Source organism: Lepidochelys olivacea (genome assembly GCF_965140295.1).
Source record: "Lepidochelys olivacea isolate rLepOli2 genome assembly, chromosome: 12".
Taxonomy (NCBI): Eukaryota; Metazoa; Chordata; order Testudines; family Cheloniidae; genus Lepidochelys; species Lepidochelys olivacea.
This window is the reverse complement of record NC_140422.1, coordinates 42,948,594-42,973,529: the sequence shown is the minus strand read 5'-3', so window position 1 is coordinate 42,973,529 and position 24,936 is coordinate 42,948,594. Positions and strand designations below refer to the sequence as shown.

Here is a 24,936-nt window from a genome sequence, read left to right as displayed (position 1 = left end):
ACTACAGAATAAAGTGATACTCTGCAGTACAGGACAGTAGAGCTAGTCTTCCAATTATAAAGTCACAGTAGTAATAAGATCATCTTGTTTCACAATTTAATGGAAATGAGACTGAACACGGCATCCATTCCACATAGCAGAAGGAGTAAGCACACTGGATTTGTTTAACAATGTAATCAGTAATTAAGTGCTTATCATTTTATGGGAGGCACTGTTTGTAGGCATGCCACCACCGCTGATTTGCAGAGTGGAGGGGAAGAAATGACCAACAATGTTCCCCAGCCTCATTAGCTCTGGCGTGTCAGAGAGAGAGACACAAATGCCCAGCCACAAAGTTCCCAGGACCAACAGGGGATTAATGTGAACTTTAATTGAGCCCTTACTTCTCTGCTGCAAGAAATATTCCAGAGGCACAATCTGCCTTGAACTCTGGCTCACAGGAATCCAGGAAATACAGCAGTTCCTTCATCATTCCACGGATGTTGTTCCCATTAACTAATGCAAAGCTCAGCTCCATTGCACGCCTGGAACAAGAGAGAGCGATATAATAAGCTATCTCCATCAAATGACAAATACAGGGACATGTTTCCCACCTGCCCAAATCTCTCCATTTCCTGCATTCTCACATTTCAGTAAGAAAAGGAGCAGCAATCTTGATTAACGCTACTTTTCCATTCACCAGCAGATATTAAGCACCAGAGAACAAAACACAACTGAAAAGAGGGGGAAAAGGGAAGTTCTCCAGCATTTTTATAGAAGCCTCTAACTATCCTAAAAAACAGAACACCTTTCAGCAGCAAGTGTCCATCTGAGAATTTCTGAACCTCCAGCTATTGGTCACTGCCTTGCAGAATTAGACTGACATAACAGTGAAAGCAACCCCAGGCCGTGAGAGACTACAACTGTATAGATGAAGGCCAGAAGGATACGATGATCATTAGTCTAACTCATAGGTTCTCAAACTGGGGGTGGGGACTCCTCAGGGGGTCGTGAGGTTATTACATGGGGGGTCGTGAGCTGTCAGCCTCCACCCCAAACCCTGCTTTCCCTCCAGCATTTATAATGGTGTTCAATATATAAAAAAGTGTTTAATTTATAAGGCGGGGGGGGGTCCTCACTCAGAGGCTTGCAGTGTGAAAGGGATCACCAGTACAAAAGTTTGAAACCCACTAGTCTAACTGCCCACATAGCACAGAACAGAAAACCTCACTCCATCAAATCCAAAGGGTCTGGTTGAGCTAGAAATCCAATCTGAAAGACTTCAAGGGATGGAGAATCCACCACATCCGTGGTAAGCTGTTTCACTGGTTAATCACCCTCACTGTTAAAAACGGGTGCCTTATTTCTAGTCTGAATTTGTTTAGCTTTAGTTTCCAACCATTGGGTCTCATTCTGTCTGTGTCTGCTAGATTAGGGAGCCCTCTACAATCACAAATCTTTTCCCCGTGTAGGTACTTGTACACAGTGATCAAGTCACCTCTTACCTTCTCTTGCATACACTAAATAGATGGAACTCCTTTACTCTCACTGTAAAACAGATTTTCCAGACCGCAAATCATTGTAGTTCTTCTCTGAACCCCTTCCAGTTAGTCAACAACCTTTCTGAACTGTGGACACCAGAACTGGACACGATTTTCCAGTTATGGTTTCATGAATGTTTTACACAATGGTTATACCTTCTATTCAGTGTTCCCCTGTTGACAGGCCCAAGGATTGCATTAGCCCTCAGCCACAGCACTGCACTGAGTGCTCATGTTCAGCTGGTTTCCACAATGACCCTTACGTCCTTTTCAGAGTCACTGCTTTCCAGAATACAGGCCACCATACTGTAAGTGTGACCTAAATTGTTGGTTCCCAGATGTATTACCTTGTATTTGGCTATATTAAAACACACATTGTTCACTTGAGCCCAGCTTATTTTTCCCAAGCAATACATATTATTCTATATAACTGAGCTATCAACCATTTACCATTTCACTAATCTGTCACCTGCAATCAATCAGCAATGATTTTATTTTCTGTTTCAGATCAGAGATACTGAATATCACGAGGCCACAGACAGACTTCTTGAAGAGGAAACACCATCACTTACAGTTATCTTGGAGATCACTTGGCCAGTTTTAAAATCCATTTAATAGGTGCTACAATCATTTTGTTTAGTGCTCAGTATTTTAAATCAGACTGTTGTGCAGGACTAAGTTAAATCTCTTACTGAAGTCTCAGTGTATTATGTCAAGTCACCTCTCTCTGTCAATCAAATGCGTATTCAAGAGATAAAGTTTATTTGCTGAGACCTATTTTCAGTAAAATCATTGAATTGTGCTGCCATCCTTTAGTTTTTCACCGATTATACTCAATATCACCATTTTCCTGAGTTTGTCTGGGACTGAGGCACAGGCAACCAGCCTGTGGTTATTTAAGTTACCTGCTGACCCTTTTCAAGTACGAGCACATTCGCTTTTTTCCAATTACTTGGGATTTCCCCAGTATTCCAAGATTTGTTAAATATCAATATCAATGGATCAGAGAGCTCCCCATCCTATTCTTGATACTCTTGAGTGCAAGTTATCTGGTCCTGAAGATTTGAAACAGTATAGCGTTAGCCGCTACCATTTAATATCTCCCTAGTTACTGTCATAATATAAAGTATTTCTTTAACACTGTAAATTCTATGTAATCTAGCTTCTTCCCTATATAAAAAAAATTAAACACTTTTCTACATCACTAACAATTTCACCCTGTCTAATAACGGACCTATACCATTGCTAGATTGCTTTTTTCCTGATATATTTTAAAATTTCCTTTTTATTGTCCTTAACCCTACTAGGCCATTGGTGTTTCATGTTTAAATTTTAATCTTGTGTCATGTTGAAGTTTATCAATATAGCAGCAAGACAGGAAGTGCTTTGGTGCTTCACAACCCCATACATCAGAGCACTGAGCACAGGACACAGCTGCTGTTTCTTTGACCATATTCAGAGATTTATTTCCTTTATGGAGCTCCCAAGCACAAAGCTTGAGCTTATTTAGTGGGCAGATGACAAGCTGAAAGGAAGGGCCAAGCCCACTTTGAACTGCACTGAACAGACATACACAACAATATAGCTAAAGTAGACAAGGATGCACCTAAATAGAGAGCCAATACCAAATGCACAAAAAAAAGCTATCATCCCCCTTGGCTTCCACACACATCTGCTTTTAGTGCTCCTGGGGATTCTGTCACCAAGTCAGCTGATTACCAGAATGACAGACGTGCGTTGTCAGCAGCTTGAGTGTCAGCATTGTGACAGGGCACTCTGCCGATGGATCACTCTAAAGCTTCATCCTCCAACTGCACCAAAGAGAGTAGAAGCTTCTACGGGGCACTAGCATACCACTGATTTCTTACCAGAGCATGACACTTGGACCTCCCACCCTACACCTGCGGGCCATACGAGGCTCGGACACACCACAGCCATCTGTAGCCTCTCATGCAGGCCCTGGCTCTCAACAATAGAAAGAGGTTGATCTGCTGAATCCTTATTCAATCATACCTCAGAATGGGGTTCACTGATTACAAGATTGGCGCGCACAATACCCATTACAAAGACAGATTAAGTTAAATGTTAACAGAAGGGCAGATCCAATTTGCAGAATAGCAACATTCAGAACAATTGAGCTAATGACAGGAGCAAGGACAGAAATAAAAGGTCCAGAGAGACTAAAAACATGAAAACTGATTATTTGTCAAAGTTGAATCTATTACACAGATTTTCAATAGGGAGAGAAACCTGACACGCCGTGATGTCGAAGGAGACTCAGATTGCAGGGATAACAAAACAGATATGTTTGCAATGTGACAGGACAGCAATGAGGGCAATAAAATTTTGGGCTGCACGTGCAGAGATGTGTCATCACCGAGCAAGGATACATTGGCCCCTCTCTTTGGCTTTGGTGCAAAGATACATGGAATATCACACGGAGTTCTGAACACCACATTACAGGAACAATACTGACAAACCGGAGCGAGTTTAGGTAAGAGTAGTATGTGATCAAAGGGCTGAAAGGCCTAATTTAGGAGAAGGATTGAAAAAGCTAAATATGCAACACTTGGCAAAGTGAGGCTAGGGCATGGTGGGAGAGACAGAACCACAAAACAGCTCACAAGTATTGCACAGGCGCAAGATGAAAAATCAAGGTGTTTAGTGTGGCAAAAAGGAAGTAACTAGGCGGTAACAGAATGAAACTGAGGGTGAATGTCAAGAAAAAAAATCCCTGGAAGTGAGATGTGCTAGACTATGGAACGATCTCCCAAGGGACAGAGTGGAAACCCTACCAGTCTGAACATTTAAATTCAAACTGAACACCAGAGAATGTACAACAGGAAACAATCCTGCATTTGTGACAATCTCCCCTAGCTTTCTATATAACTCCTATTACCATGACAGCGGAGTATTGCACAAAAGCCCAGAACACTGTACACTTCTGCCTGATCCTCCAGGCAGTGGAGAACCACTCTGGGCCTGTAGGCCTTTCATGGATTGCTTTACAAGCATAAACTTGGGGGAAGGGAGAGAGTTTACTAAAAAGATGAGTTTTACAACTTGATCTCAACTCATTTAGGCTTGAGCCTGTTCTGAGCTCTTCTAGCAAGGAGTTCCATGGCCCAGGCCCCTAAGACACTTACTACGTAAGATCAACTTCCCTGATAAGTTGGCTGCCTGTCACCAACCCTGTTCTCTCTGAAGCAGGGGGCAGACTGGACAGTAATAACAGTCTCCCTTGTGGGACTGCTGCACTGGGCTGTTAACGTGCATCTGTCTCTCTCCCCATCCCACAGGCTCACAGTCCTGACGTAATAAGTCAGACAGATAGCTCTCTGTAGCTTAATTACCGTTTAATGGAGACATCCAGATCTTTTAGGCAGTCCACAATGGTGCTTCTGTGCCGCTGTACTGCATTGTGGTCTGTCTGCACCGTCTTCAACAAAGATGTTAAAGCTACATATCTGGGATAGAGAGGACAAAGGAAGAACACCACATTGGTGCCAGCCATTCTGTTTCATTGCAAAGTAAAGGGATTTAGTCTTCCTCTGCACTAAGACAGGATTTTCCCAGTGCTACTGGGAGCAAAGGAAAATCTGCCAGGCTGCTCTCTGACCCAACCAGGGGAGTTTCCAAGCAGAGGATGTAGATGTACCATAAGAGATACTTCTTCTGTAACAAAGGGAAAGCGCAGCTTCACTGGCCGTTGGAAAAAACATATTGTCTGAGCTATTCCAGGAACCTGTGTCCAGACTATAACTGGGCTGCAGTAGCTTGCTGTAGACCTGCCCGCTAGTGCAGAAAGGCCATGATACACCCAGGGAAAGAAGTGTGGCAGGGAGAGAGAAAACTAGTCACCAAGGCAGTTTAGCCATACCCACCCCAGTAACCTTTCCCAACACTGCCTTGGGGGCTGCGTCTGCAGACTCTTAACACAACAGTGCCCCATGTCTGACACACTTCAGGGAACTTACCTAATATTTTTGTCGTTATTTAACAAGAAACGGCCTAGGATGTTAATGGCTAACACCTGCAGAAAAAGAGAGTTAGGGAAGGTTAGTGATCACAGCAAGCTCCTGCTCCTCACCGCTGCTTCATGAGCCCCCATAGTCCTTCAGTGACCTTGCATGCAAAGTGCTAAGGCTAATGATGGGCCGAAACAGCAAGAACTCCAGACACTGATTAATCAGAGAAAGAGGCAGGAGTCACGCACACGGCTCCGGCTCCCCGCTGCACTTTAAGTGCAGTGTGGCTCTGGGAGAAGGCTGCACACCCGGCCAAAGAGGAATCTCACTGCACAGCATACAGCAAGTCATACAAGGCCACTAAGTCTCGGTACAGCTGTGCATGCTTCCACTGTGGAATAAACTCACTAACCATGATCTACAGCTCCCCTCAGACATTCCAAGTTATGTCTCCACCTCCTTGGCCAGTGGATACAAATTACAAGAGGAATCCATTATCACCCTCCTGGAGCTCAGGAAGAGACACACACTGTGTCAACACATTATGGTTCTGTACAGCTCTCATCCCTTCCCTCACAATATTACAAGCAGTTAACTTCCAGACATTGCTACTGGTAGCACATCTGGCACAGGATCTCACTGACGTAACATCGTCCCAAGCCCAAGATCTGAGATTCTCATCTACCACCAGCACCATAGCCACTCTCAGAGATTTAGGCTAGATGTTAGGAAAAACTTCCTGTCAGGGTAGCTAAGCATGGGAATAAGTTATCTACGGAGGCTGTGGAATCTCCACCACTGGGGGTTTTTTAGACAAACATTTGTCAGGGATGATCTAGATCAGTGTTTCCCAAAGTGTGGTACATATACTCCTAGTGGTACGTGAAAGGGTTTCAAGGGGTACGCAGCAGAATTTTTTATTTTACTTTATCATAGTTTTTTTAGCAGCAGAAAACAATTCATTAAAATTTAATATATGAGAGTGATGTACCTTTGTACAGTAGAAATACATACAGGTTTACATTGTAACTAATATGATAACGCGTTCAGTAACATCTAATAGCACAGCAGAACCAACGCAAACCACACGTGCATGTTACCACGGCTTGGGCAATACGCTTCCCTTTGTGGCATGCGCAGAAGTCATACTGATGGATAAAAGATAAAAGTGAATAACTACTCGTAGTAATCTAAAGATCATAGCAAGTACATACTTGGTGTGTATTAATATACAAAATTTCTCTTTGTTTTTGTTAAACCCATTTACAATGGATCGCTGGCTAAAAACGGGAAGTTTGAAATATACAAAAGAAAATTATGAAGGAAATATGAATGTTAGTGATAATTATGCCGAAAAATGCAGTGATATGGCTATGTCAGACAATTGTGACAAAATTAGTGAACCGTGTGAACAGTCTGTAAGTTTATTGAGCGTATCAGCTGCAAAGAAAACGAAAAAAGCCTGCAAATATGTTGAAGAATATCTTAAACTGGGATTTTCGTGGACTGGCGATGAGGTGGAGCCTATTTCACTATGTGTGATTTGTTACGAGACTCACAAATGAAAGTATGAAACCATCCAACCCAAAACGCCATTTCAATAGCAAACAAAGAATACAAGGGAAAACCTGTAGAATTCTTCAAAAATAGGCGCAAAGATCTCCAAAAGTCCCAAAAAACAAATTCGTAATGTGACGGGAGGTGAAAATATGAAAGCTTTGGAAGCTTCATATAGCGTGGTGAACTTAATTGCAAAGTCCGGAGCTGCTGAAGCGATTGGCGAGACATTAGTAAAACCTGCAGCCAAAGTAATGGTGCAAGTGATGATTGGAGACAAGGTTAGCAAAATGACAGGTTTCAGAGTAGCAGCCATTTTAGTCTGTATCCGCAAAAAGAAAAGGAGTACTTGTGGCACCTTAGAGACTAACAAAGCTTATGCTCAAATAAATTGGTTAGTCTCTACGGTGCCACAAGTACTCCTTTTCTTTTTAAGGCTAGCAAAGCTATAGATTGTGTCCCCCTCTCAAATAACCGTGTTCATCGTAGAATCACAGATATGGCCGAAAACGTAAAGCAGCAATTATTGTCAAGAGTACAAGAGTCGCTACTATGCACTGCAAGCGGATGAATCCACTGATATTGTGAATTTAGGTAATCTTTTGTTGTTTCTCAGATATGAGCTGAATAATGAAGTCCACGATGATATTTTGTTCTGCCAACCTAGGCCAACACATACAACTGGAGAAGCTATTTTTAAAGTTTATTGATGACTTTATCAAAAACAATGACTTGGATTGGAGTCGTTGTGTTGGACTAAGCACAGATGGCGCCAGAGCCATGACTGGTTCGAAGAAAGGAGTTGTTGCACGTATTCAAGCTCTTGCACCAGAAGCAAATCGACTCATTGTTGCATTCACAGGGAAGCACTCACCACCCAGAACATGCAGGCAGATCTAAAGCAAGTACTGGATGAAGCTGCGAAAATAAACAATTTTGTGAAAGGTCGCCCTCTGAACACCCGGCTGTTTTCTCAGCTTTGTGATGAGATGGGCAGTGATTACACACAACTCCTGTTTCACACTGAAGTGCATTGGCTTTCACGTGGAAAAGTTCTGAATCGCCTGTACGAGCTGTGAGAAGAACTGCAAGTTTTTTTTAGATGAAACCTTTAACCTGCGAGACCGTATACATGACTGGAAATGGCTATGCAAACTAGCATATATTGCAGATATATTTGCTCATTTAAACAACCTCAATCTATCCTTGTAAGGGAAACTCATATCAATATTCCATGTTCAAGACAGAGTGAGCGCCATGGTCACAAAATTGAAAATGTGGCATAAACGTCTTAGTCGTCATGAACTGGATTCCTTTCCATCTCTTCATGACTTAGTAATAAACTCAACTAACGAACTTGATAGTGATGTGTTGCAAACCATGAAGTAGCATTTGGAAAGCTTGCAGAAAGATCTTCGTAAGCATTTCCCTGAACTGGACGGCACTTCTGAATGGATAAGGAACCCTTTTATCATCAATGTTCAAACATTGCCAAATAACCTCTCTGCTTCAGAAGAACAGCAGCTCTTGGAGCTGGCTTCAGATAGCTTCCTGAAAACAAAATTTGAGCAAAATACACTGACGTCATTTTGGCTGGGGGTTAGCTCTGAATATCCAGCTCTATCGGACAAGTATCTTCTGCCTTTTCCCACCTCATATTTGTGCGAGATCAGATTCTCTGTGCTGGTTGGCATCAAAACAAAAGAATGAAATCATCTTATTGACATGGAGCCCCATCTTCATCTTAAGATCACAAACATCGAGCCAGATATCCCCACGACAGTGTCTGGTCAGAAGCAGTTCCATCCCTCGCACTGAATAGTTTGGTTTGTACTGAAAATTTTTTAGTACCGAAATAGTAAGTATTAAAACTAGTGCTTTCTTCACTAACCTAACCAAACCAGCGTATTTTAATTTCAGAATGATACGAATTCACTATATATATATAAATATATATACATATACGCACACGCTGTTCTGCCAGACTGTTGATTCGCTTCTATTATTTTAATTATTTCTAGTACTATTTCTATATGTAACTATTATTTCTATTACAATTTTTGTTTCAACTGTATGGAATATAATTTTGTATTTATTTCTAATAAACATTTAATCCAGAATGAAACTAATTAGGAGTGTGTTATAAAAATGTGGCTACCACCCCCCACCCCCCAATTATCTTCACCGGAGAAAGGTACGCAGGTAAGACAAATGCCTCAAAAGGGGTACGCAACTGTTGTAAGTTTGGGAAACACTGATCTAGATGATACTTAGTCCTGCCTCAGTGCAGGGGACGACTAGACGACCCATTGAAGTCCCTGCCAGTCCTACCTTTCTATGATTCAACCAATTCCAGTGACACTTTAGAGCCCTAAGTACTAGCCATCGGTAACTGATTAATTCAGCCTGGGGCCCATTGTTTGACTAAAATCAAGCGTAATGGTTTAGCTTCATACATCCACTAGGAAAAGTAGTGCCTGCCCTAGCCCCAGCAGGTGGACTCCATTTAATCAGTCATTTCATCTCTAACTTTTACAATCCTATGGGTTTAGTAAAAAGAACCATGGTAAAGGCAACGTACTCGCAGTCCACTCTCAGACTTGATGTCCATAATAGTCAATACAGTTTCATAGAGGATGGCATTACCCACGTTTTTACTTGTTTCTGTATTAGTGGCAACCTGGAAAAAAACAAAGTAAAGTAACTGCCAGTGCTTTGCCAGCACCTGCAGCACCCTACCCAGGCCGCCTCCCATTTCTGTATCAGAACAAGGCACCGCCCTCCCACTTGCCCAGCTTGTTAGCTCCTGCCAGATTAAATCACTGCCCGCAGAAGCACACACTTGTGGCACAATGAGTTGATGCTCATGCTGTGGTACATAAGGACGTAACTAGAAGTAACAAGATGAAATTAAGAGGAACAATTTAGGCTGAATATCAACTTAACCTGGCAGGCCTCACCTGTGCAAGTATGTCATTCATTGCTTCACTTGAGTCGTCATCATTTCGCCCCAGGATTCTTAGTAACCGCAGGATTCGCACCTGAAAAGACAAAAAGGCAGCAAATTAAATCACATCTGGCATAACCCATCTGGAATGGACTACCTAGGGAGGTGGTGGAATCTCCTTCCTTAAGAGGTTTTTAAGCTCAGGCTTGACAAAACCCTGGCTGGGATGATTTGGTTGGGGATTGGTCCTGCTTTGAGCAGGGGGTTGGACTAGATGACCTCCTGAGGTCCCTTCCAATCTTGATATTCTATGATTCTATGACAAAGCAACTTTATGCAATGGCCTCCGGTTAACTCATGGAAGAGTGCAGGAGAGACAGATCAAATGCTGATAAATATGGCAATTAAATCACAAGGCCCTCTGCTTTAGAGCAGAGATGGAGGATTTGAACTCTTCTCCCTCAATGAGGTCTTTCCCAGGATGTAAGGATTTATACTATGTTTAGGTCTTTATCCTCTAGCCAGAAGCACTCCCCCTACAACCAAACAACTGACATGGAAATAATATGGATAGCTATAAGCTTACTCCTCCTGCCATGAATTCGCATAATAGGCAAAGGAGTCAGAAACCAAGTCCCAAACACTGCACGGGAGACAGAGCTACCCGAGAGTTTTACTATCAATCCTTACCTGCAGGAAGGGGTCACTGATCCCAGACACGTCATGCTCTGGTGAATATCCAGACATGATAAGGTTCTTTAGAATACGAACTAACTGGGGTACAAGCTGTGAAGAAGAAAGATCCATCAGAAAGTATACTCACAACACTTGTCTTCCACACTTTTGATGTAGGGATCCAAGAATGATTCCTAAAGATTAGTGTACACATCCTTCCACACAGAACATCTCTGATTGCGCAGGCTGGGTTATCTGAACATATTGATACTGATGTCTGGCCAGGACCTGAACACCATACTACAAAGCTACTAGAGAGCTAAGCCAACCAGCCCAGAGGCAGATAAAAAACAGAGTTCCCCTGCCATCAGCTGCTGAAAATAAGAAGAGCTGCTGGTCTTCCACAGGATGCTGTCCTTGCATTGGGGCTCTTTCACACCAGCTTCTGGCTGACTTAATCTAAGTTCTTTAGGGCAGGGACCACCTTTTTGTTATGTGTATGGAGTGACTGGCATAGTGGGATCCCTGATGGGGGTCTTTAGGCATTCCCACAACAGAAACAGATGTCATTATGTCCTAAGTTTATCACTCTTCCCTAGCTATCTGCAGGGATAGCTCTCTCTCTTCTCTTCCGCGCTGCAAACCCTCCAGGGTAGTCAAAGTGGGAGAATTTCCACTGATCTACCTCCCACCCCGTCTCCAATAGTTGGGTAGTACCCCCAGTGAAGAGCTTCCCCAGGGCCTACCCACCTTCTCCTGCTCACAGCTTCCCCACACACCAGCAGCAGCATGGAATTGGCCTGATTTCTCTCAGGTTTCACTTCTGCCCACAGGATTATGGATAGTAGCAATAAAATTGACTACAGTTGTGCTAATTCATGCCACTGTGGATTGGCAGAACTCTGACATGAGGATGAGGGGAAAGCCGTGGACGTGTTGTTCCTTGACTTTAGCAAAGCTTTTGACATGCTCGCCCACAGTATTCTTGCCAGCAAATTAAAGAAGTTTGGGCTGAATGAACGGAATATAAGGTGGATAGAAAGCTGGCTAGATTGTCGGGCTCAGCGGGTAGTGATCAATGGCTCCATGTCTAGTTGGCAGCCGGTATCAAGTGGAGTGCCCCAAGGGTCGGTCCTGGGGCCAGTTTTGTTCAATATCTTCACAAATGATCTGGAGGATGGTGTGGATTGCACCCTCAGCAAGTTTGCAGATGACACTAAACTGGGAGGAGTGGTAGATATGCTGGAGGGTAGGGATAGGATACAGAGGGACCTAGACAAATTGGAGGATTGGGCCAAAAGAAATCTGATGAGGTTCAACAAGGACAAGTGCAGAGTCCTGCACTTAGGACGGAAGAATCCCATGCACCGTTACAGACTAGGGACCGAATGGCTAGGCAGCAGTTCTGCAGAAAGGGACCTGGGGGTTACAGTGGACGAGAAGCTGGATACGAGTCAACAGTGGGCCCTTGTTGCCAAGAAGGCTAACAGCATTTTGAGCTGTATAAGTAGGAGCATTGCCAGCAGATCCAGGGACGTGATCATTCCCCTGTATTCGACATTGGTGAGGCCTCATCTGGAGTACTGCGTCCAGTTTTGGGCCCCACACTACAAGGAGGATGTGGAAAAATTGGAAAGAGTCCAGCAGAGGGCAACAAAAATTATTAGGGGGCTGGAACACATGACTTATGAAGACAGGCTGAGGAAACTGGGATTAGTCAGTCTGCAGAAGAGAAGAATGAGGGTGAATTTGATAGCTGCTTTCAACTACCTGAAAGGGGGTTCCAAAGAGGATGGATCTAGACTGTTCTCAGTGGTGCCAGATGACAGAACAAGGAGTAATGGTCTCAAATTGCAGACAGGGAGGTTTAGGTTGGATATTAGGAAAAACTTTTTCACTTGGAGGGTGCTGAAACACTGGAACGCGTTACCTAGGAAGGTTGGGGAATCTCCTTCCTTAAGAGATTTTTTAAGGTCAGGCTTGACAAAGCCCTGGCTGGGATGATTTAGTTGAGGATTGGTCCTGCTTTGAGCAGGGGGTTGGACTAGATGACTTCCTGAGGTCCCTTCCAACCCTGATATTCTATGATTCTATGACATTCAGCAACATAGCACCAGAACTACCCACAAATTCAGGATGGCAAAACTGCACTATCATCTCCAATGTTTACATTTGGACGTTTTTCTTTCCAAGCTTGAGGGGCAGAAACTTTTCAGAATGAGCGCTTAGGTTCTGCAGAAGTTGATGGCACTGATTACCAGGGTCGTCATCTTACTCCTCAGGAAAAGTGGCTCTTTCAGGGACTGCAATGTGGCTGTTTTTAGGAGACAAGTCATCCGCATGAGATAGTTTGCCTCAGTCTACTCTAACTCTTGGACTGGTAGTCATGGGTATCTCACTACTCCATCCATCAATTTCAGGAAAAACTTCTTAACTGTAAGAACAGTAGGACAATGGAACATAGTGTCCCAAGAAGTTGTGGAAAATCCTTCACTGGAGGCTTTCAAAAAGAAGCTGGATAGCCAGCTGTCTTGGATGGCTTAGACCAGGGGTGCCCAAACTACGGTCCACCAGAGCATTTCATAAGGTCCAGAGCCTGCTTCAACACAATATACTAATGGCTGATTCATTATTGTTGTGTCATGTTTACATCATTTTAGTTTACACAAGTGCATAAACAGACAATACTGTACATAAAAACAACCTATCTAAATACATACAAAACAAGCTGAACTTAAAATATAAATTAATAGAGGGAGCTTTAAATCGTATTAAAATATGGAGACACTGTTTGGCCGACACAGTTTGAAGCCCTCCTTTGTTATAAGGTTGACACCACTGGTTTAGATACATCAAATCCTGTATCTTGCCAGGGGGTTAGACTAGATGACCCCTGAGGTTCCTTCTAACCCTATGGTTCTATGATGTCACTGTTCTGTAGCAGCACATACATTCCATGGGTGTACTCAGATTGGGATTACCAGCAGCAGATAACACTGACCATAGTTCTCAGGTGAGGACTACTATAGACAGGTTGTGATGGGCCTCACAATAGTTGGAGTGATGAAATGGAAGCCTATCACCACCACAACCCACCAAAACACTCTTGCTCGCACACTAAAGACAGGCTGGAATAGCCACAGGGTGGGTTCACATTTTCAGAGGGAAGGATACTGCACATCTCTCCAAGTTTCATTCTCTAGAAAACACGTTCTCATTTAAAGAAAGTCTTGACCCACTTGCCAGAGCATGACATAATGCTTGTTAAAGCTGATGGATCTCCAGGTAAATTAACTAAAGCAGTGAAGAAGTAATCTCTCTCTCTCTCTCATTCCACTCATCTTTCCATCTCAGAGCTGACATTAAGTAAAATGACCTAAGAAATAGGCAGTCAAATGGAGTCCAAAAATGTGCTGGAGCTGGCTGTCCTGCTGAGACAGACTGAAGGCCAATTAAAGAGCAATGGGTGATTTGCAGGTGGGATGGTACTAGACCTGTTGGGGCAGGTTTCCATACCATATTAGAACAGCCTCATTTTTCCTTTCACCTATACCTCTATATATGCAGAATGAACACACTTCACCCCCATGTCCTCCAGCAGAACCTTCTCCGAAAGCCACCTCTGTCTTCCCCACAGGATTGTGCTGCAGCCGCTCAGGTACCTATTATTCCCCTTCGAGATCTGCCACAGACTAGCCATGTCAGAGTTTAGAGTGCCTGACAGAAGCTCAATCAGCAGCATTCTGCTGCAAATTTGAGATGGCTCTGCAAGAAGGAAACATCTCTCTCCTTGTAGTTTTCTTGATTCTCTCTTCCTCCAGCCTGGAGCATTTCAGCAATCAGACTTTTATATCACTGGAGGAGGTTGCTTCCCTTCAGATCTCAGAGGAGAGCAAAAGGACATGCCCCCTCCCCCCTGAATACAAAGTGCAGCTGACTGGGGTGGTCTGCATAAACATTCTTGGAACCCTGCTTTACATTTTCTTTGTTTTCTTACGTACAACGCAAGGTACCAAAACTGATGACAGGACAAACAAAGACAAAGGCTACAGCCATAAAGATCAGTTGATGCCTACCCCACTCTGCTGATCCTTGACAGCCAGATAGTTCCAGAAAAGATGTGCAATGGATTTGTACTGAAGAGTCCAGTGCTGCCTACTGAGCCTATGTGGTATGTGGTAGTCCATGCTCCCCTGCATGTATCTGTTTCCCAACGCTGCTGTAACCACTCCAGCGATGGAGTTCTTATCCCACTCCCCCTTATATACAGGAGAGCATCTGAATTACCCAGCGCTGTCCCACTTTGCCAGTGGGAAGCAAAACACACCTTGTGGTAAGGAGAATACATCAAGGCTCCAGGACGATCAGACTTTTTAAAAGAGAGGAACACAGGAAGCTGCCTAAATTCCTCAAACAAGGAAGGAAGGGATCAAGATAGGTTCACAGCTTGGGAGAGGCCACAACTGAGATCCAGGGCTGCCATGGATATGGGAATTTAATGACAAAACAAAAACTGGACTACAATGAGCTTGTTAGACAAGTATAGCATAGCTAGCACATGGCATTAATCACAACTGCAGTGTTAGTGCACAGCGCCTCCATGTGGTGACTGGACACACAGAAGCCTCTACAGATCCAGTGAAAGCATGCACCATCTAGAAGAGTTAACTCTTACCTTTTCATTCTAACATACAGCAGGAGTCCAAACAGACAAAAGGGATAAAACAGACAAAGCAGGCATTAGGAACAGATCAGCGTCATACTATTCACAGCATAAAACACCACAAGAAAGATGGCTAGAAGAAAGCACCACTAAAAAGAAGCCCTGGACAAAGCCATTGGACTCAACTCCTCATCGCTCCCCACAGGACTCAGCCACCTCCTAAGTAGTGAGCAATGGCTCAGGACAACACCACTGCCCCCATAACATTCGCCCCAGCTCTAGCACACACAAAGTGCACTAGCAAAGGGGGCGCCTGTCTGAGGTCACTGCAAGCAAATCTAGGACTTACAGGAAGAGTATGTTGGGAGCTGTGCACACAGGCAGAAGACTCCTCTCAAATTTTTCAGTGGAGCAACTGGCCAGTTGCATTCTACTGGCTCATTTGGTTCCCAATTCCCCCTTTGCCCAAAGGAATCAGAACTGTACACCAAAGAACACCCTCCAAATCATTCTGGAAGGAAATCTTTAAGATTTTGCAGTTAATAAATTCTGAAAGCAGCAGATACAGCAAGAACAATTACAGCAGGCAGTGACAAGAGGCATGTGCTAGGACAGTGTGCTAGAAGACAAGAACACTGCTGGCTCTGAAATTCCTACCTGCCCTGGGAAAAATGCCCCTTATTACATGCTGTGTGCAATGTGGACATGTTAGCTATACTTAGGCTGAAGCATTAGGTTTTTAACCAGTAAATGTTGGTAAACATCGATTTCACCATACACATACACAAACCAATGAAAAAATATTTCCATCAATGATAACCAAAATTTACAGACAGGCAAAGTAAGAAAAATGCTGCTTGAGAACTAATGAGAGTTTGATTTAAGAGTATTTACTATGTATATTTTGACACATAAGAACGGCCATACTGGGTCAGACTAATGGTCCATCTAGCCCAATATCCTGTCTTCTGACAGTGGCCAATGCCAGGTGCCCCAGAGGGAATGAACAGGACAGTTTATTGAGTGATCCATCCCCTAATGTCCACTCCCAACTTCTGGCAATCAGAGGTCAGGGACACCCAGAGCATGAGGTTGCATCACTGGCCATCTTGGCTAATATCCAATGATGGACTTATTCTCCATGAACTTATCTAATTCTTTTTTGAACCCAGTTACTCTTTTGGCCTTCACAACATCCCCTGGCCACAAGTTCCACAGGTTGACTGTGTGTTGGGTAAAAAAGTATTTCCTTATGTTAGTTTTAAACCTGCTAATTAATTGGTTCTTGTGTTACGTGAAGGAGTAAACAACACTTCCTTATTCACTTTCTCCACACCACTCATGATTTTATAGACCCGTCATATCCCTCCTTAGTCCTCTCTTTTCCAAGCTGAAAATTCCCAGTCTTATTAATCTTCTCTCAGATGGAAGCTGTTCCATACCCCTAATGATTTTTGTTGCCCTTCTCTGAACCTTTTCCAATTCAAATATATCTTTTTTGAGATGGGACAAAAAGAACTGAATTCAATGCGTGGGCGTACCATGGATTTATATAGTGACATGATGATATTTTCTGTCTTATTATTTATCCCTTTCCTAGTGGTTCCTAATAGCCTGTTACCACTTTTGGCTGCCGGTGCACATGCAGCAGATATCTTCAGAGAACTATCCACACTGACTACAGGATCTCTTTCTTGAGTGGTAACAGCTAATTTAGATCCCATCATCCTGTATGTATAGTTGGGATTATGTTTTCCAACGTGCATTACTTTGTATGTATCAACATTGAATTTCATCTGCCATTTTGTTGCCCAGTCACCCAGTTTTGTGAGATCCCTTTGTAACTCTTTGCAGTCTGATTTGGACTTAGCTATGTGATGTTGACAATTTGTGTTTTAAGGGGTATAAACTTTAACCTTTTGAATTTTAGTTTCTACTATCATTAAATAATTATTGTCTATTCCACCTACTGTCTGACACCCTCCCCACAATTTTGCACAACTACAAACATTTGATAAAAATAGATAAAATGCTTAAAATAATGATATTATTGATCAAAATTATGAAAAATAAAAATTGGATTCTGCCAAGCCTAGCTATACTATGAAAACCTCTATTCTGCCTTTTCCTGAGTGGAATGTATAAAACTATAAGGTTAACAGTGTAAACTTGTGATTTTAGTTCCCCATCTTAGATAAAAAAGAAAAAGGAGATTAAACTTTATCCACTCCAGATGTCACTGATGCAATCAGGTACATGAGGAATAATGTATTTAGGGGACTTTCATAACAGGAGTCATTGCAACTTTAACTCTGGGACAAGTTTCACAGTTTTCATGCACATAAGTGATTTGTCAGTGTCTTATAGTTTACCCCTTCCCATGCTCACAAGGAGACTCAAAGATGAACCACATGGAAAACTTCTAATTTAATTATTTGATGATATTGTGTGACATTGTTTTTCAAGTGGAAAGCCTGCATCATCATCACGTGCCTCATTTAAAAATAGCTGTACAGATTTTGCTCAAAACTTGTGGACACATCCTGTTGGCTAAGATCAAGGATGGAAATGTCAGCCCAGAAGAAGCAGGTAAACATTAGCTATCAGGGATACTAATGCACAGTTTGTACTTACCTTTCTGAAGTGTGATAACATGTCTGGGCTTCTCTCACACATCTCTGTGAGGAGGACAACTGATGTGTGAAGAACACCTACAAGGCCAGAAACAAGTCTAGTTATTTAGATTTCACTTATAAAGACTCTAGGCACCTGACCAAAAAAAAAATTAAAAATGAAAGCCATAAAGGAAAAATAGTAGCAGCAATCCCACAAACATCTCTCACCTGAACCCCTCTCCCCCACAAATGCCTGCAACAAGAACATAAAAATGGCTATAGGGGGTGAGACCAACGGTTCATCTAGCCAGTATCCTGTCTTGCAACTGGCCAATGCCAGATGCTTGAGAGGAAGGGAACAGAACAAGGCGATTTTGAGTGACCCATTGCCTGTCTTCCAGTCCCAGCTTCTGGAAGTTGGAGGTTAGGCACACCTTTGTCCCTGACCATCTTGGTTAATAGCCATCAATGGAACTATCCACCAGGAACTTATCTAATTTTTTTTTTTAAACTCAGTTATACTTTTGACCTCCACAACATCCCCTGGCAACAAGTTCCACAGGTTGATAGTGTATAGTGTGAAGAAGTGCTTCCTTATGTCTGTTTTAAACCTACTGCCTATTAATTTCATTGGGTGACCCCTTCCCCCCGTTCCTGTGTCATTGGAAGGAGTAAACACCTCCCTCTTTCTCCGCACCAGTCGTGATTTTACAGACCTCTGTCATATCCCCCCCGTCAGCTGTCTCTTTTCCAAACTGAATAGTCCCAGTCTTTTTAATCTTTCCTCATATGGAAGCTGTTCCATACTCCTAATTATTTTCATTGCCCTTCTCTGCACCTTTTCCAACACTAATATATCTTTTTTGAGGTGAGGTTACCAGAACTGCACACAGAATTTATGGTGTGGGTGTACCATGGATTCATATAGCAGGATCATGGCATTTCCTGTTTTATTATTCATCCCTTTCCTAATGGTTCCCTTTCCTAATGGTTGTTAGCCTTTTTGACTGCCACTGCTTGTTGAGTAGATGTTTTCAGAGACCTATCCACAGTGACTCTTTCTTGAGTGGTAACAGCTAATTTAGACCCCATCATTTTGTATGTATAGTTGGGATTATTTTTTCCAATGTGCATTACTTTGCATTTATCAACACTGAATTACATCTGCCATTCTGTCACCCGGTTTAGTGAGATCCCTTTGTAAGTCCAAAGCTGACTGCGAGTAGTTAACTATTTTGAGTAATTTTGCCACCTCACTGTTCACCCCTTTTTCCAGATCATTTCTGAATATGCTGACTAACAAGTTCCAGTACAGTTCCTTAGGGGACCCTGCTATTTTCCTCTCTCCCTTGTAAAGACTGACCATTTATTCCTACCCTTTGGTTCCTATATTTTAGTCAGTTACCGACCCATGGGAGGACCTTCCCTCTTATCCCATGACTGATTAGTTTGCTTAAGAGCCTTTATTGTGGGACCTTACCAAAGGCTTTCTGAAAATCCAAGTACACTATTTCCACTGGATCATCCTTGTCCACATGTTTGTTTATACCTTTAAATTCGAATAGATTGGTGAGGCATGATTTCTCTTTACAAAAGCCAGGGTGACTCTTCCCCAACATATCACATTCATCTGTGCGTCTGATAATTCTGTTCTTTATTATAGTTTCAACCAATTTTCCTGGCACTGAAGTCAGGCTTAGCAGCCTGTAATTGCCAGGTTCGCCCCTGGAGCCTTTTTTAAAAGATAGACATTAATTAGATACCAGTCAGTGATCTGACACAGAGGCTGATTTAAGTGATAAATTACAAAGAGGCACTGCATTTGAAGCTTGCCCTGAAGATCACTAGATTGTTATGTACTGTGTGTATTGGAATAGCAGTAATACAGGCCATGAGAAAGAGAGAGAGAGACCCTGCCCAAAAAAAAGGCTTAGGACTTATCTACTCTTGGAAGACTACAGCGGCACTGAAGCGCTGCAATGGCTCAGCTGCAGCTGTGTACCTACAGGGGGTTCTGGCCTGCCTTTGGGAACTGGGGGTGCTGGATTATGGCCAGAAGGTGGGCATGGTTGTTTTGGGTGCCAGCAAGCAGGGTTCATTGATCTTTACGGAGAATGCCTGCCAGTGGCTCTCGTCTCATGCACTAAAGAGGCTCCAATTTACATGCCTCTGAACAGAGTCAGTATCACACAGGGAGGCAGGTTCCAAGCCATTCAGGACTTTATAGGTCAAAGCCAACAAGCAATCAGTGCAGATAAAGAACTGGAGTTGTGTGCTTGCGGTAGATAGCCCACTTCATAGAGACGAGCAAAGAAAATCATTAGATGTCTGGAGAAACTGAAAAGACAGATAGTTTATGTAGGAGACAAAAAAGGGGGCAGGATTGAGGGATCCAAAATTAACAAATGGGGAACAGAAGCTCATTCGGGTGATCCTTTATGGTACAAGAACAAGGAGATGTTCAACAAAACTGAAACAGAAATTTAAAATTGAGGACAGAAGAGATTTCCTCCTACAATGGTCCATCAACCTGAGGGACACTCTACCACTAGAAATCACTGAAGCCAAAAAACTTACTCATTCAAAAAGGATTAGACATTTATACAGCTAAAAATCACACTCAGTTAGATCAGTTAAAATGAGATTACATTAAGGATATAAACCTTAATGGCTCTATGACATAAACCAAGCACTAATGACTTAGGTTAAGAAAAAGCTTTCCCTAATTCCCACTTAAATTTCTTGTCCCTAGCATCTGATAGGCGACTGGCTGGGAAAGGATAGTTGGTTAGATGGACCATTGGAGTAATCCAGCATGGCAATTCTTATGTTAATAAATGACACTGTTTATTATTTTGCCCTAGTATGAGCTTCTAAGTAAATTTAAGGGGCACCTCCTGATCAGGCACAGATGAGATGCACCATTCTGGTCACTTTTGCTATTTGATCATCTAAACACAAGCTGAGCATCTAACAATACCCTCAAAGTTGCAGATAGTGACAAAACGTGGAGGCACACTAAAAAAGCAGATATTTCTGCTCTATCCTCCAGTTGCTTCCTCCAACCTACCATCAACATTTGACTTATCTAGACTGACCTTCAATCGTTAACACTGAATCAACGGTTGTAGAAATATTTTCTTTCATCCACGACCCAGTCTGACCAGCTACTGAAATGCTCCACTGCAAGAACCTATACTCAATCCTTTTAAAAAAGGACATCGCCTAGATTGTAGACCCAACCCAGATCAACATTTCACCAGCCATGAACTTGCAGTCAATGTAACCCTTAGCAGCCACATGGGGAGATGCTCAAGCAAGTTGCTTTTTGTTTTTAATTGCCAGCTGCTCTCCCTTTTTGTTTTTAATTGCCTACCCCCATAATCAGCTCCATAATTCCAGAGAAGAGGGAGATCTAATGCGCAGGCAGAAACATCTGGAGGAGATGGCAGACTTGGTATCTGCCCCTGGGATGTACGGGTTATTCCAAATTTGCTGGTAAGGCCCATGTTTTAGCTGTTCTGCTGGACCTTGAACAACGAGCAAAAATGGTTTCCCTTCCCTGCTGTTTTTACATTTGGGTAGGATGTTGCAGCCTTCCCTTTTGGGCACAGTATTCTCCATTGTTATGCTTTCTTTTGTAATCACTGGGGCTGCACCTGAAAGACACACAAACTTCAGCTTACACAAAATGCCAGCCTTCTTGCTCAGCAATGCTTGTCTCAGGGAGCACACAACATCCATTTCCCAAAGTCTATACTAAACCATTTCCAGGTGCACTTAAAAGTCTCATTTTTGGCCTACAAAGAGCTCTACAGTTGGTGCACTAGCTCCTTTAGGTCCTGCTGACTGCCTGACACCAAGATGTTCTAGGAGGCTGATGACTGGTCATTTTCAAAAAGAGGGCTTCAGATCTTCATAAGAACAGCCAGACTGGTTCAGTCCAAAGGTCCATCTAGCCCAGTATCCTGTCTTCTGATAGTGGCCAACACCAGGTGCCCCAAAGGGAATGAACAGAACAGGTAATCATCAAGTGATCCATCCCATCGCCCATTCCCAGTGTGACAAAGTCAGGTCAGACAGCTGCAAGAGGGTCTTGGAAGGCTGATATGTTAGTCCTAGAATGTTAAAGGCCCTTTTTCCTACAAGCGGAGAAGGGGTTACCTCAGGTCAATCAGGGACACCTGAATCCAATTAAGGACTGCCTGAGATCTTTAGAAAAAAAACTCCTCTGGGCAGAGAAGAGGGGAAGAGACAAAAGGGGACAACCTGCTGCCAGGCTAGTGGCAGCAGGGAAATAAACTTCTCCAGTCAGAGAGGTTGTGCTCCTTCTCGTAGGGGAAACAACCAAACCTGAGTGCCTGCAGGGGAAGGACTGACACCCCAGGGCAACCAACAGGGAGACACCCTGCCCCAGCAAGGAGGCAGCAAAAGGTATCCCCCAGGGTTTTTGTGTTTCTGAGACTGTTTCCTTTTTGCTTGGAGGAGGATCACCCTTTAGGCCGACCCTCAGGCCTACCCTGACATACGATAAAGGGAGCACAGAAGGGGGAAGGCAAACCCTGCCCTGAGTGGGGCTGTTTACCCCAGGCCCACCATGGCCAGAGGGGGAAAACGCAAAATCTGATGAGACGAAGGAGGTGCCTTGCCACACCAGCTTCTGGCAAACAGAGACTAGGGGCACCATTCCTGCCCATCCTGGCTAATAACCATTGATGGACCTATCTTCCATGAACTTATCTAGTTCTTTTTTGAACCCTATTACAGTCTTGGCCTTCATGACATCCCCTGGCAAAGAGTTCTACAGGATGACTGTGTGTTGTGTGAAGAAATATACTTCCTTTTGTTTGTTTTAAACCCGTTGCCTATTAATTTCATTTGGTGACCCCTAGTTCTTGTGTTATGAGAAGGAATAAATAACAACACTTCCTTATTTACTTTCTTATATCAGTCATGATTTTATAGTCCTCAATCATATCCCCACTTAGTTGTCTCTTTTCCAAGCTGAAGAGTCCCAGTCTTATTAATCTCTCCTCACACAGAAGCCGTTCCTTACCCCTAATCATTTTTGTTACCCTTTTCCAATTCCAATATATCTTTTTTGAGATGGGGCAATCAGATCTGCACTCTTCTGCTGGTCTGACAGATTCGGAGGTGGCTTCACAGTACAATGCAAAGCCGTCCTGACAGAATATTGGAGCTGCCTGAAGTTCTTTTTCCTCGGAATGTAAGGGAGGGAAGGACAGCAGGTTACTGAGATTCAGGAGACCCTGGGCCAATTTCTTGCTCTGCCAAAGACTTCCCGTGTGACCTTGGAAAAGTCACTAAGTCTCAGTTCCTCACTTGTAAAAACAAGCACACTAATCCTTCCCTGCCTCACAAGGGTGTTGGGATGATAAATATATTAAAGACTGTGAGGTGCTGATACTGTTACCTTTTTAATTAGTCCCTGCGCTAAGTACGCCAATTAGTGCATTTTAAAACCTAAATAAGTTCACAATGTCCACATGTAGCACAGACCACAAGCAACCCCCCCTTTTCCTTCCCCACAACCCCCCAGGTGTGCTGCAGCCTAACACCCCAATGAAATAAAATGACATGAACATGTTCAGTAGAGAAGGAAACAAATGTTTACTTGGCTACTGGAGATACTGCTGCAACTGTGCATTGGTTTAAATGGAAAGGAACTCCTTGTTAGGGCCACTCTCCACAAAAGAGCCGCAGCTCTGAAACACAGCTTCTATTTGTGACCCCTTTATGGCATGCTTTAATGCCCATCTATAGCCCAAAGACACTGCGTAGCCAGATATAGGAGAATGGTTTCAGTCAAAAATTCTGTCATTTGAGTGCTGGGTTATGTGAATGGGCAAGGAGTCAATTGTTTGGATATTTATCCTTATTTTAAACACTTATACAAGTGCTTCCAACTTGGAAAACAGATGTGAAAAATAAAATAAAGTACATTTTCAAAAGGAAGTATTGTTTCAAGCTTGCAAAAATTACTCTAAACAGAGTAAGAATCTGTTTTAAAATGCAATTACGATCCAAAAAGCAATTATGTAAAGGTAGCCCTTTCTTACCCAGCAATCTGCCATGCAACTTAAGAACCCTCTGATTACTCTGCTCCAGTTAGCACTGCAAAGATCTCACAGCTTTGGGAATGCAAGCTCAACTCCATTCTGCTTCATTCATCAGTTCCCAGTGCATCATCTTTATAAACAGTAATCAGCTCAGACAGAAGCTGAACTTTCAGATCTCAAGTGGAGTTTTGCAACCCTAGCAGCTGGAAAATCTTTTGCCTTGCACAGAAAGCAAGAGTGACCTGCAGTCAGAGAGACTTAATGTGGAACCTCAGAGTGCCATCCTTACAGAGGAGAAACATACCACGAATTACATAATACAGTTTGTTAGAGTCCCAGATTCACCATATTTACTCTGTATGTGTTTCACCTGCCTTACAATGAGAGTAGCAGGTACTTTGATAAATGAACAGAAAGACTGTTCAATTACCCTGTAGCCTGTGCTGTGTAATTTCCGGCAGGAGCAAAGAATCAAATATAGCTCTATGCCTCTTGTAGCACTAGGGACATTTGCTCTCTACAGAACTGGAAGGACACCTATCAGAAAACTGTATGATAACAATGGCCTTTTCCAAATGAAAGGCCGAGTTAGATGGTGGGTGCGCACCACCCCTGAATGGAGGAGCACTGCTTTCAGGGCCTGGGGCTTGCCTGCTGACATTACCATGGTTCTTCTCATTCAGTAGGTTTTTGGTGGCTGGCAGGAACATCTCCATGAGTTCAGGCACCTTCCTGATGACATGCACAGCACACAGTGCTGCCTGCAAAGGAAGAAAAGCACAGTTAGCACACCTTTCCATGCCAACAACTACTAGCAGACTCCAAGCTTAGCCATCTGTGGGCCAGGAACAGAGTCTTCTTAAGAGGATCCACTTCTATATTAGAGCTAATTTGCACACTTCACTCACCTG

The 24,936-nt window shown here is 43.1% G+C and overlaps 1 protein-coding gene across 2 annotated transcripts in view; it reads right to left on the bottom strand.

The window, feature by feature from the left end:
* The window catches only part of AP1G1 (adaptor related protein complex 1 subunit gamma 1), a 98,469-nt gene that overhangs the window by 20,608 nt on the left and 52,925 nt on the right, over window positions 1-24,936 (bottom strand). For both annotated transcript variants that reach the window (XM_084644524.1, XM_084644525.1), the window contains exons 5-12: window positions 24,690-24,786; window positions 17,965-18,041; window positions 10,683-10,778; window positions 10,006-10,086; window positions 9,627-9,725; window positions 5,498-5,553; window positions 4,874-4,987; window positions 384-524 (exon numbers count right to left, since the gene is read on the bottom strand). In XM_084644524.1, coding sequence (XP_084500650.1) covers window positions 384-524; window positions 4,874-4,987; window positions 5,498-5,553; window positions 9,627-9,725; window positions 10,006-10,086; window positions 10,683-10,778; window positions 17,965-18,041; window positions 24,690-24,786 — 761 coding nt within the window. The remainder of the gene's footprint in view (window positions 1-383; window positions 525-4,873; window positions 4,988-5,497; window positions 5,554-9,626; window positions 9,726-10,005; window positions 10,087-10,682; window positions 10,779-17,964; window positions 18,042-24,689; window positions 24,787-24,936) is intronic.